The following is a 14,350-nucleotide window of genomic DNA, read 5'->3' as shown; positions in this document are numbered from 1 at the left end:
CTCTTATAAGTTGTGTAGTTGAATTTCTGAGATTTTTTGCCAAGGGGAGTTTGGTTATGTCCCGCTTGGCTTTATTTAGTGCTTTTTTCGTAAGTTTTCTAGAGTTTTCTATTTCTGAGCTCCATCAGGGGACAGTGATATGGTGCGGTGAGATTTTGACTGTTGGGATGCATTTAAGGGCTATATTATGTATTGTATTTGTAAAGTTTGTGTTGAAAATGTCGTTGTCGATGTTGTGTATATGGTGTGTGTTTATTTGATTGCAGAGTGTGTGGAATGTTTTCCAGTCAGCCTTTTTAAGATTGAATTTGGATTGTTGGGGGGTGTGGTCTGGAGGGGGGGGGGGGCGGATTGGGATTGGGTTTGGGTTTGGGATAGGGGTGGGATTTGGGTGGGTAGGGATAAAGAAATTTTGATGGGCGTGTGATCACTGCCCCATGTGTCCGAGTGGGCCTCCCAGCAGAGTTTAGAGTGGAGATGGGGGTTGGTGAAGGTAAGGTCGATTGCTGTGGGGGAATGAAGATGGCTTGTGGGGTACCTAGTGGGTTGGTTATCGTTTAAGCAAATAAGATTGTTTGATTCTGTCCATTCTTGGATTAGTTTGCCAAATCTATCTGTATAGTTTTTTGTGCCCCACAGTGGATGATGAGCATTGAAATCGCCTAGAAAGATGGTGTTTTGGTCAATAAATTTGGTTAAGACATTAAGGTCTTCACCTGTGAAGGGTTTTGATTTACTATGGTAGACATTAATTATACTGATTTTAGTTTGGTTTATGGTTGTTTTGATGGCCAGGCATTCAAGATTTGGGGTGGGAATATCTATTGTGTCATAATCAAGATGGTTTTTTTATGAAGATGCCCAGGCCACCGTGTGGTGGTCCGGGGCAGTTAGTGGGTCGGGGTCTATCTTTCTGAATGAAAACATAGCCTGGGATTTTGAAGGTCTTTTTGGGAGATAATTTAGTTTCTTGGACTGCGATTAATAAAGGAGAGATTTTAGTAAAAGCAAGTCCATGATAATTTATAGATGAGCGCTTATTGAGTTTTAGGGCATACCCTATTTAGGAACTGTTTCTTTGTTCCTTTGTATTTCATTATTTTGGAAGCCAGTTTGAGGATGCAGGTGGCTTTGACACTCGTTTTTCTGCTTGTAATTTGGATCAATGCCGTGGCAATGAACTCTACAACTTTGTTTGTGTTCTGAGCCTTTTGTTTACCATGAGCTGGTGTTTTCTTTGCCTGACTGATTCGTTTGCTGTGTTCCTCAGTTTGAGGATTAGAAGGCATGGGGTTTGATTGGGGAGCTTGGGTCTTTTTCCTCTTGCGTTTTGCAGTGGCTTTGTGCCTGTGAGCAGGCGGATCAGTGCTCACAGATTCGATTGTTTGCTCAGTGCTCACAGATTCGATTGTTTGCTCAGTAGAGTGATCAGTAGTCGCTTGGGTTTTTTCGACCTCAGTGGGTTGAATAGATTTGGATTCAGATTGCTGAGTAGGTATTTTATTTATACGTTTGCTGATGAGCAAGCGTTTAGGACATTTCGGCGCCAAGGATGAATGACCCTCTTTCCTGCAGTTTGTACACCATGTGTTGCAGTTTTCTTTGCAAGAAGCTCGGGACCAGTTTTTGCACTTGGGTGGCTGGTTACATGATGTTTTCGTATGTCCATAGAGCATACAGTTTGTGCATTGGGTTGGTCTTTTCCTGTATGGCATGGTTTCTATGTCCTTACCACCTAGATTAAGGTGGCCGGGGACTGTCCAAGTAATGTGAGTATTACTACTCGTGTGTTGTTTGTGCCCATTGATTTGATCCTGAATGCCGACAGGATATTGTAGGGTGAGTGACTTTCTTTTAAGCTTGACAGACAATTTGATAAAGCTCGTCGTCATTAATTTTTTTGTCTAGATGTACCGCACATCTGTATGAAACGAGGCTCGTGTTCAAATTTAGTTCCTATAAAGCTGTTTAGTTTAAACGGTAAATGTAAAGAACACAAGAGATCAGCCAGAAGAGCACTTCGCGAGTTTCGTCGAAATAGATCAGAACTAAATAGAAGAAGTTATTGTAAACTGAGAAACAAATATAAAACAGAATGCAGACAACACCTTAACTCTTTAAGACATCTGAAATTGAATAAATTAACCAACTCATTAAACAACTCAAAGCTTTTTTGGAAAGAGATAAAATCTCTACGTAATCCAGTCATTGCACGTAATAATTTTACAGGTCCTGAATGGCTTCTCCATTTCAAACAGGTTTTTTGGAAATAACCATATTTTCGACGATAACATCCATGATGTTGCTAATGATGTAAATTTTATCTGATGTTGAGCGAGATATTTTAGAATCGGAAATTGAAGTCGCTGAAATACACGATGCCATAAATACACTTAAAACAGGTAAATCTCCAGGCCCCGATGATGTCCTAGCTGAAATGTTAAAAAGTTCAAAACATATCATTACTCCCTTTTTGCACAAATGTTTTAACGAAATATTCAGAAAGGGTATATTCCCAAATGCATGGTCTAGATCTGTCATTGTGCCTGTATTCAAAAAGGGAGACGTGACTAACCCCGATAACTATAGAGCAGTTTCTCTAACAAGCATCTTAGGTAAACTGTTTGCTAAAATTCTAAACAGTCGTCTTTCTACCTGGGCTAATGTTTTTGACAAAATCCCACCAACTCAAGCTGGCTTTAGAAAATCATATTCACCAGCTGATAATATTTTTCACACTTTATGCTATTGTTCAGAGATATCTCGGATGCCGAAAACGAAAACTTTATATTGCCTTTGTAGATTTTGTAGAAACAAAATTGATATACTATACAGTTACACTGTTACATGGAAGCTATCTGTTAACTTGGAAAAAAACTAATATTATCGTATTTAGGAGGGGAGGTCCTCTTGCATCGAGAGATAAATGGTTCATTAATAACCAACCTATAAATGTTACAAATAATGTATAAATACCTCGGTGTTGTTTTACCGTTTAACCTTAATCTTAAACATCTCGTTAACGATCTCGCCCTACGAGCAAAAAAAGGCCCTAATAAATCTGTTTGTCGTTCTACGATAAATTGCGTGTTATCTCACCTACTATCTTCTTCAAAATGTTTGATGCTCAAGTTCAACCAATCTTATTATATGGATCAGAGGTCTGGGGTTTTGAAACCTATTACAATATTGAAAAGGTGCTCTTAACTGCATGTAAAAGATTTCTAAATGTTTCTAAATCGGCTCCAAATCATATGGTCTATGGCGAATGTGGCAGATACCCGTTATATATTTGTTCATATTTACGTTTACCCAGATACTGGCTCAAAATAACAGAGATGTCGCGGGAATGAACCCCCCCCCCCCCCCCCCCCCCCCCCCCCCCAAATGCTACGAAATGCTTGTCTATCGTGATAGTGTTGGTTACGTAACCTGGGCATCAAACATTAAGCATTTACTCTTCTCTCACGGATTTAGGATATGTTTGGCTTAATCAAAGCGTTGGAGACAAAATGTATTTTCTTAGCTCTTTTAAGCAGGTAGCAATTGATAATGTTTACTCAAAATGGAGGTCGTCACTAGATAACAGTACACGCTACGACGTTTATAAAACCTTTAAATATTGTCTAACACCAGAGGTTTTACCTGCATACTATAACAGAGAGAAAAATTAGAGACACATTTATTAAACTTAGGCTAGGGTTACATGATTTGATGTGCATTAGGGGTCGCTTTCTCCTCTATTCCTAAGGATATGCGTTTTGTCCATTCTGCGAAAACCATATTGAAAACGAATTACACTTTTTTGTTTATATGTCCAATTTACGACAACCTAAGATTGAAATATATGCCTGATATAACTAAGAACCACTATTCCATGAACAAAATATTATCTTTTAATGGTATCTCTAGTAAAAAATTAACTAAGATATTACAATACATCTATCAAAGTCTACGAGTGCGTAGTAAACTACTTAGTAAATCCGATATGTCCAGAAATAATAAGTTGTTTTGACACTTTTTCCTCTAGATCAGGAGTATCTACATTTTCATTTGTGTCTGTTTGTTTCTACTAGAAATGCATATACATTTAAATTGTCAAATTGTCCTGACATGATGAGTATATTTCTGATAGATCCTTTTGTATTGAATGTCGCGCTATGGCTGAAAGCCTTTGCGACGTAAAACTTCATATTTCCATTCCATTCCTTTTGTATTCCTCTTGTATTTTTTACTACTACTGCTGCCACTGTGGTTATTACCAATGTTATTACAATACCTTTATTATATGTCAAGCATCATATTAGTTATCAAATAATTATAAAATGCGCTGTACAGCTGTAAATAATATTGTTTATCTGTATGTGTATATGGGCCAATGGCCTTTCATACAATAAAGATTGATTGATTGACATTGCTAAGCCACTTTGGGGTATCCCATTTTAGTTTGATCCCGTTTATGCTTTTGGGCATATCAATTGACTCTGTGAGGTTGTCCCCGACAACAACACACCCTCTTCCACACTTATTTATTCGAATAATATTTTTGTGCTTCAGCTCTTTGGCAATATCTTGAGCTGTTAGGATCTTATTAAGATCTTGGGAGTAGTCTGCGCTAAAGACTACTTTATCACATTTGGTTTGTGGTCTTCTATTTTGTTGTGTCTTTGATTCTGATGAGACCATTTTTGTCTTTTCTGTACCATTTTAGCCTTAGGTGGGCTAGATTGAGGCTGTTTGCGTTTAAGCATGCCTTGAGCCCATAATTGATAATGTCTTTGTTTTTAGTTCCTGAGAACGTGAATCTGTCCTGAAAACGGTCAGGGACATTTAGCATCTAAGACAGGCAAACCGAGGGTACCATGGTGGAATCAGGAAATAGAACAGACTAGACGAAAACGTAAATCAGCCTTCAATAAAGCAAAACGCGACTACAAATATTTAAACATAGCCCACGAACTAAACCACCAGGTTCAAAAACTAGTCCAAATAGCCAAAAGTAGAGACTGGAAAAAATTCTGCGAAGGTATAAATAACCGTACAGATGCCAGAATGGTCTGGCGCAAAATCCACCTCATTAGAGGCTTAAAACGACATAAAAAAAACCCTAACATTAACAACTCAACCAACCCCGCCCAAAAAGCAAATAATCTCGCCAACCACTTTTCGGCCGTTAGCAGTAATAGCAACTTCAGCCAAAAATTCCAAGATAAACTTAAAACAGAAAACAAACCCACAAAAGAACCAAACAATAACAATCTAGAAATAAATCAACTCTACACAATGGAGGAGCTCCTCTACGTAATCCAAAACAGGAAAAAGGGCACAGCCCCTGGATTGAATTAATTTTGTTAAGAAAAGATTCAATTTATAATTTTGTAATACATTTTCTATTTTAAAAGCTTAAGTTGTCTTTTTGTACTTCTCGGTCGAAAGTCATATTATTTCTTTTGTCGACAGAGAATCATCAATAAATTCTAACTATAACGATTGTTTCGGGTAGATAGTATTTTTTAACTCAATGTATTTCCGCCCGTGCGGCACGAGCACTTGATCACATGCTTTCCAACAGAAAGAGTCAAGCGAGCGAGCGAGAGAGAATGTCAAAAATATGGGAGGTTTACTCTTCAGGTAATTAATTGTACTTTATATTGTTTATTAATGCTTAGAGTAGTTTTTCATGTATTATTTCATGTAATTTAATATTTATGCATATTTGAAGGAAAAGTGTAGGATTTTGACAACTGTTGACTCATGGAACAGTCCATTATATTCTAGCGTAGGGATGTTTTCTTAAATGTACATTTATTAGAGCCAAAGTCACTCTATTTTCAATTTCTTTCCAATATTTGTAATGTTTAGCGTATTCGCTTTATTTAGGCGTTTGTTAGGCTTTCCTTTTTGAGTACATTTACTTGAGCGCACAACCAATTTCCCCTCGAGTAAAATAGATTAGTCCAAATCTCGGCATTAGGCCGACTGGCAGTGTCACACTAGTTTCAGTGTTTGTTTACATTTTGGAGTCAGGTAAATGTTGTTATATATTCAAAAGCGTTAATTCTTTCGCTATTTTGGTATCTTATAGAATATCTAAAGATATTTCCGAGTATTTTGCAATTATTTTCGTAAGAAAAGTGAATTTTCAATTGAGTTTTTTTTTTGTAAGCAACAAGTGTATGAAAGCTTCCAGAGATTTTTGCGTGCACTTTATTTTTGAGTAAGTGCAAAAGAGATTATATATTATGGGTTTCCTGATATTTTGTTACACTATTTTATATATTTATTTGATAATTATTTCATAAATAATATAAGGCATTTCAGAGAAAATTAGTAACACCGAGTCATTGTACAATTGAGAGTAATTAATTTAATGCCAAGAGACTTTCACTAAGAGGTGTATTTTATATATTTAGTGATTGTATGAATATTTGGTGTTAAAACAAAGAGATTCATTATTTGTCAATTGTTTTCAGAACTCCGTCATCAGATCGAATAAATAGGTGTTCGGAAGCCCTCCCGTTTTCCCATTCTTCTTTGTCCAAACCAGCCCCAGGATTAGACCTAACCTCTTACCAAATAATTACACACACCCCCCCCCCCCCCCCTAAAACTACTCCAGGCACTACTCAAACTATACAATCTCATCTACCTAAACGGACAGGTTCCTACTCCCTGGAAACAGGCCCTAGTCATACCAATCCCTAAACCTAATAAACCAGCTAATCAAGCTAACTCATATAGACCAACATTAAGACAGGACAACTAAATAAACAATATACCACAGGCATCTTCTTAGACTTCTCTGAAGCTTTCGACATGGTATGGCACGATGGGCTAATACAAAAACTTAAAAAATAGGACTCAAAGGTCAGATAATAAACTACATCCAGGACTTCCTAAACAATCGTAAAATAACCGTGGGTATAGACCGAACTCTATCGGACCAATGTCCCCTAGAAAATGGCACTCCACAGGGCAGTATCCTCAGCCCCACCCTCTTCAATATAATGATAAACGATCTATTCGAGGGTCTATCCCCTAAAGTAAACACATCAAAATTCGCGGATGATGGAGCCATCTGGATCCGCACTAAAAGCATGAAAATGGCCAAAATCTACTCCAAAAATCTCTTAATAAAATACAACAATGGACGGACAAATGGGGCTTCTCCCTTAACTCAGAAAAAAAACAACAGGAATAGTATTCAAACATAAAAACATGAAACCCGCCTCCCCAATCCTCCAGCTAAACAATCAAACAATCAAATTTAAAAAACAAACCAAATTCTTAGGACTTATTTTCGATGAACATCTCACCTGGGATGCTCACATCCAAAACCTAACAACTAAATGTAGTAAAGACCTAAACACCCTAAGATGCCTAACTGGCTCTAACTGGGGAGCCTCCAAAGATACTCTCCTCTCTCTCTACATATCCCTAATTAGATCAAAACTAGACTACGGCTGCGCCATATACAACACCCTAAACAACTCCCAGTACAATATCAGGCTCTCAAACTCATTACACGCACCCAACATGGCACCTCCTACACCTCACTTCAGGCCTTAACAGGAGAAATGCCACTAAGTCGACGCAGGGAACAGCTAAGCTTAAATTTCTGGGCCGCGTCCCAATCAAACCCTCTCATCCAAAACTTTATAAACCAAAACATCAGCCCTAAAAACCAAGCTCTAGCTCGTAAACACCCCTTACTTACCCCAATATCCCAAAGAATAACAAACTACCTAAATGAACACCAAATTAAAAATCTTAAACAAAACTGCAAACAATCAAATATCTTCACCCCTAAACTTAAAATACCCAAAATAGACACAACACTAGTTAGCCAAATAAATAAACAAACCGACCCAAACATAGCTAAAACTACCACACTAGCATACATACACAAAAATTGGCCAAATTGGTGTCACATTTACACGGACGGATCCTCAGATCCGACCTCCAAACACACGGGTTTCGGAGTCCATACCGTACAACCAACTAAAACCACACAATCCTTCCGACTCCCAAATAACCAATCAATAGTCACGGCAGAACTAATGGGCATGGCCTCAGCCCTCCACAATCAAGTATCCAAAAACCACCAAAAAATCCTAATACTTACTGACTCCCTAAGTGGACTACAAGCCCTCCAAAACAAAAATACCAAAAACCGACCTAAATTAATAAATCAAATACTTAAAAGCTCCAACGACCTAACTAAGGCAGGCAAACAAATAACCTTCTTGTGGATACCCGCCCACGTAGGAATATACGGTAATGAAAACGCCGATAAAGCAGCTAAACTATCCCTCAAAATCCCAGAAATAAGCTTAAACTTACCCATCTCAAAATCAGAAATTAAAAGTGTAAACAAACAAAAAATCACAAAAAAATGGCATAACCTATATCTAAACTCAAATAGCCAAATCAAAAGAGTGCTCAGCAAACCACTAACCAAACCAAAAATTCTCCATCCATCAAAAAAAATCGACAGAGTAATCACTAAACTCCAAACAGGACACACCAACCTAAATAACCACCTAAAAAAAATTAAAAAACACAATACAGGTAACTGCCCACACTGCAAACAACCAGAAACCCCAGAACACGCACTCATCCACTGCACACACTACCTAACACATCGAACCGCATTACAAACCACACTCAATCTAAAGGCTCTCACGCTAGAAGCAATACTAAACCCACAAAATAAACTAGAAAACTTCAAGGACTTAGGCGTATTCTTAATAAAAACGGAACTAATAAAACGCATCTAAAACCATAATAACCTACCAAATCAAAATCACATAAACAAACAATCATCCACCATACCCAGCTCCCTTAGTTCTCCTCCCCAACCCCGTCGGCATCTATTCCAAATCTCAAAATTCCCAAATTCTATATAAGCAACCCCTAAAGCCCCCTCTTGGGTTGCACAGACCACCTTCGCCCCTTTCGGAAACACATTAAATGGCCTGGCCTGGCACGTGTGCGAAATACGCATCAGTCGGAAAGCGCACGTTAAATCTCCAAAGTAAGTAAGTAAGTAAGTAAGTATTATTCTACAATCCATTTTTAGTATTACCCGCTGGCCCGGCCCGGCCCGACTTTTCTTGGCCTGACTTTGAGGCAATCCCCTGGAAGTTCTGCAATCTCAGAGAGGAACCAAGTTCAGTTATGTGAAAACATTTGATTTTTTAAGTTTGTACACCACTATCAAGCACGACAAACCTAAGGAAGACATCAGCTCTAGATTCATGGGGGATTTGGGCGGGTAGGGTAAAAAGCGCCAGGCCAGCAAGCGGCAGGTCTTGAGATCGTATCAAAATAGTGACGTTAATCAGCCTTGGGACCAACAATGTTAACAGGTCTTTACAGTGTTGTCAATACCCTTAGTGTACAGGACATACAAAAGAACCCACTCGTCGAATGGTAGATGACTAGATGGTGAAAACACGAATACGTACATTTACCCGAAACACAAGTGTCAAAACGTCTGATGTCACCCTTGGTGACTTTGTTTAAATGTACCTCTGTTCACCCAGCAGGAAATAGGTACTAGATATGTAAATTGATGAATTAAAAAAAACTGGAGCGCCGCCAAGCAGCTAGGGTTGTATACTCCCCAGGGAGTTGAGAATGCAAACGGGCCCACTGGTCGGGGACCAAATAAAACCGTATTAGAAAGAAACTAGTACCTGGATGTCTGCGGTATATAAATGTATATACAACAAACAAACATTTGTCACTAAACACGGTGACCAATGATATATATCTCTCAACTTCAAATGCAAATGTCACCTGAAGTTAACCGAGAAAACAGTATGTGAAATGCTGAACTTTCACAAGAAGAACAAGAAGTTGTTCAGGTATATCGTTCTAGAATGGTGAAATAGCCAATTACCTTCCACTGATTTACCCACCTGAACAAGGCTTAATGAGCCCTGTTTGATATTTAGATCTGTGCATAAAAATTCAGAGTGACAAAACACTATCCTCAAGACTGTATTGCAAGAGGGATATGGAGACACCTGGTGTTATCCCACATTCATAGTGATTCATAAAGACGTGTTTTGGTCATGATATAGTCGGACTCCTGCAATCGACTCTACTTTTAGCAAAACTTTTTACGATTAAGGATATGATTTTGCCCATTTAATTTACATCATTCTCTTTTTTTAAAAAGGGGATCTTGAAATATAAATGTTAATACCAAGAATTAGATCAAAGATAACTGTTGATGACAAAATACTATGCAAGATCGTTGATGTCTGTAACACATAACTTTCCGATTCACTCTGCACATCTTTGACAGGCGTGGTCGTGTCTGGCTACGTCGAAATAAACGTCAAGCCAATGTCAACCTCATGACACAATTGCAGGCGGATGATGCATTCCCAATTCATTCCTTATTACCATACAACAGTTACAAGAAACTAATATATTTTACAATTCTGAAAATTTTAAGTTATCTCCGTGTAGACCATTTGTGTTGTTGAAAATATACTGACCAAAAAAATAAACGCATAGCTGAAATCTGTTTTTCAAACTTGACTGTTCTTAAAGATGAAGGCTTGAACTCAATGTAAATGTCATTGCTAACTGTGATTATTGACCTTACACTAATTGCACCCGAACACAACATTTGGTGACTTGTCGCCAAAATACAGCATCTTGAAACCAAACTGGTAGACATTGCATGAAGAAAAAGCTGCACGTGCAAATACGGCTTATTAACCTTCATACCGATGGGTATAAAAATTTGGCAGTCCTGCTGCGAATCACTCTCCGATGTTCTGACTCTCATGATGACAAGACTGAATGAAGACTGTAGAAACAGAGCCATTGGACGTCTAGAAACTGGAGAACGTCAGACATCAGTAGCCAGGCACTTTAACGCGAGGCAGAGTACCATTTCTCCTATGTGGCAGTGCTACAGACTCGACAACTCTACAAGAGATCGACCGAGAATAGGAAGACCCAGAGTCACAACTGTGGCGCAGGACCGCTTCATCCGGGTGTTGCATCTTCGCAACCGGACAATCAGTGCAGCATACACAGCTAACAATGTTCCTGGTCTTCGTGGAGTCTCAGCGCAAACCATCAGAAATCCTCTAAGACAGCATGGGATACGGCTAATGAGACCATATACAACGCCCGTTCCGCGGCAACATCATCGTCGTGCATATCGGCAATGGAGCAGAAATGTTCTACCATGGACCCTAGTGCACTGGAGAAGGATATGGTTCAGTGATGAGTCGCGGTTCATGCTGTATCGCCATGATGGTAGGATACATGTCTACAGACGGAGAAATGAACGCTATACTCGACACTGTATTCATGAAGTCGACCGATACGGTGGTGGAAGTGTAATGATGTTGGCAGGCATATCCGTGATTGGTAGGCCAGCTCTGGTGCAAGTGCAGGGAAATTTAAATGCTGTAAGCTACCGTGATGAAATCCTTCAACGTCACCTTATTCCCGCCATTGACGTCAGAAGAGATTTTCCAGCAAGACAACGCAAGACCGCATACTGCACGTGTTACCATGGATTATCTTGCCATCAACAATGTTATTGTGCTGCCATGGCCCTCCAAATCGCCTGATCTAAACCTCATCTAACATTTGTGGGATCTGCTAGACAGACGTGTACGACGCCGACAGCCTCAACCACAGACGCTTCAACAGCTGAACCATACATTGCAGGATGAGTGGAGAAGAATTCCAAAACGCCAGATTCGACGACTCATACAGTCCATGCCCAGACGGTGCAGAGCTGTGATCGATGCTCGTGGTGGTAACACCCGGTACTGACTTTGGGACAGTGCTATCACAGACACAGATGTCCCTTAGAACATTAAAAGGATGTTTGTAGTGAAGGAAACATGTGTCTCATCCTGTGTAGGATTTGGCTGTTGTATCTTCATTATGTATTGTGTAGTCCTATTTCATTAAACATGTAATGAAACACTGATTATTCTGTTGTGCGTTTCTTTTTTTGGCCAGTGTATTTTCAAATTAAGTCGTCGTAACCGTGACCCTTTGGGTACTCGCCTATACCAACATTTGTCTGAGAGGTATGTCTAAAGTGAAACAAATAAATTGTAAAGACCGATCCTACTGGTTTATATGTACCAATACACATGATCAGTGATCTTAAAACCCTTGTCAATCATTCACCCATCCACACACAGAAGTATTAATATAATGCTTGCATTACCATATCTGCTACGGCACCAGTAAAAGATTTCCTTCTGATTGAAACAATCATTGCATCCGAGGACGTCTTCATGGGCCCTTATGCGGTAGGCGAGGTCGGTGGTTCCCGCCTTGCACACACCCAGAATATGGTAGTAAGGGATGCACTTGAGACGTAACTTCCCATCCTCTTTCGCGTACCAGCAGGGGTTCTTAAATTCCGGCAGATATTTGGGTCTCTCCTATGATTTAAAACAGAGCATTACAAAACGGTGATCATTCATGTGTTTATTTTCAATTGGTAACTTTAAAGTCATCATGGATGCTGTCAAACCATATGCCAGAAAATGGGCCAAAATAGAAGAGGAACCTGTTGAATGTCTTCATGTGTGGGTTAAGTAAATGGTAGAATGATCTTGTAAATGTTAGAATGCACAAACTGAAAAAGAGGAAACAGAATTGGAATAAACCCATTCTGTCCCAGCTGGCTGTTATACAAAGTCTGGCTGCCCTACACGGAATCTTGGTAGTTGTTGCCACTGACAAGAACTCAAAGAGCATGACCATTATATGTAAACATCACAACATGAATCGTTTGATCAAACAACTCGACATACGTGACATATCAAACAAGCATGAAATATTCATACTAGTATCCCCCGCCAATATGACATGCAATGCATTAGCTCCTGTAAACTATGTTCACTGGGCCTTTTTGTAAATGGCCTAATTTCAGCACTAAACAAAGTTATTACTGGTGTTGTTGAGCCATCTGCAGTTTATGATAGAATATGTCACTGTATTTATATGAGTAAGGATGAGACATATGGACGAACGACTTCTTTATTACAATTAGGAGCGATGGTTTCGGTGTAGGTTCTAACACCATTATCAAGCAAGTGAAGTACAGAGTATAGTTGACAAGAATATATACAGGATAGGAGGCAGTGTTTATACAATTGAGTAGGTTTAAGATCAGTTACACTGTTGTATTTGTAATGAGTTGTGTTTCTGCATGAAGTTAGTCAGTGAATGCAACAACTGTGTCCATGACACTTTTGGAGGAACATACGCTCAAGCAATGCAGAACTTACCAACAAGAAAGGAAATGTACTTGGACCACCGCCATTTTCAGTCTGAGTCAAAGTCGTTGCCATGGAAACTCGAAATGTTTTTTTTAAATCCCAAACTATCAAAAGGCACCAGTTTACCACTAGACCTATCTATGTGCCAAGTTGGGTGAAGAAATGTGGTACTTTGTGGCGGGGGATAATAATGCCACATTTAAGGCCTGTATGTTAACTGAGTGAGAAACCTGACAAAACCATGCATCAGTACCATAATCGTATGCTTGACTCTAAACACTGACGATAAGTCCATTCCTCTTTTGTACTGGATTCCAAAGCTCTACAAAAAAACACGCATATGTACCAACTCCCTGTCTCAAAGGAAGGACAAAAGAAGTGGAATTAATACCATGTGGAGTCTCAAAAGCTCCCAGGATTTGCTTTAATTTTTGAAATCTCAGAGAAGAACCAAGTTCAATTCTGTTCAACTTTGTACACCACTATCCCACATAACACACTTAAGGAAACACTCCATGCCTTGATCCATGGGGCAGTTGTTACTAAACATAAGGATGATAGATATAGTTACATATCTGTCTTCAAGGGTTCAGGACAATTTGTCAGTAATTAAAGCAAATGTCATCAGGAAGTTTACTGATAAAACAATATGTGAAATGTTGAACTTTCTCATTGATAACATCTGTGTCATGATTTGGGAGCAAGACATTCAGGCAATAAGTTGGCATCTGCATGGGCACCAACTAGGATCCCCTTCGTGCAGTGAGTGAGTGAATGAGTTGAGTTTAACGCCGTATTCCAGTTATATCGCGGCGTGTCAGCTTAATGTGGGAGGAAAGCCCGAAGTGATGCAGGTCTCTGACGTTTACCACTTCGGTGAAACCCACGAGCACGAGTATGGTGCTGACAAACCTAGAAACATAATTGGGGCGAACCGGGATTCGAACCCACAATCATAGGTTTCTGGCGTGCCCAAGGGACGCAACTCTGCACAGCGAATCGCGGCGCCTTAGACGACACACACACACACACACACACACACACACACACACACACACACACAC

The 14,350-nt window shown here is 39.4% G+C and overlaps 1 protein-coding gene across 1 annotated transcript in view; it reads right to left on the bottom strand.

Moving 5' to 3' along the window:
- Positions 1-14,350, bottom strand: part of LOC139475325 (carbohydrate sulfotransferase 15-like) — a 34,063-nt gene that overhangs the window by 14,992 nt on the left and 4,721 nt on the right. Inside the window, exon 3 of the mRNA XM_071258550.1 lies at positions 12,224-12,443. Within this exon, the coding sequence (XP_071114651.1) occupies positions 12,224-12,443 (220 nt within the window). The remainder of the gene's footprint in view (positions 1-12,223; positions 12,444-14,350) is intronic.

Source organism: Haliotis cracherodii, unplaced genomic scaffold (assembly GCF_022045235.1).
Source record: "Haliotis cracherodii isolate W230 unplaced genomic scaffold, xgHalCrac1.p SCAF_3, whole genome shotgun sequence".
NCBI classification, from domain to species: Eukaryota; Metazoa; Mollusca; class Gastropoda; order Lepetellida; family Haliotidae; genus Haliotis; species Haliotis cracherodii.
The sequence above is the reverse complement of the archived record's forward strand: the minus strand, read 5'-3'. Positions and strand labels throughout refer to the sequence as shown.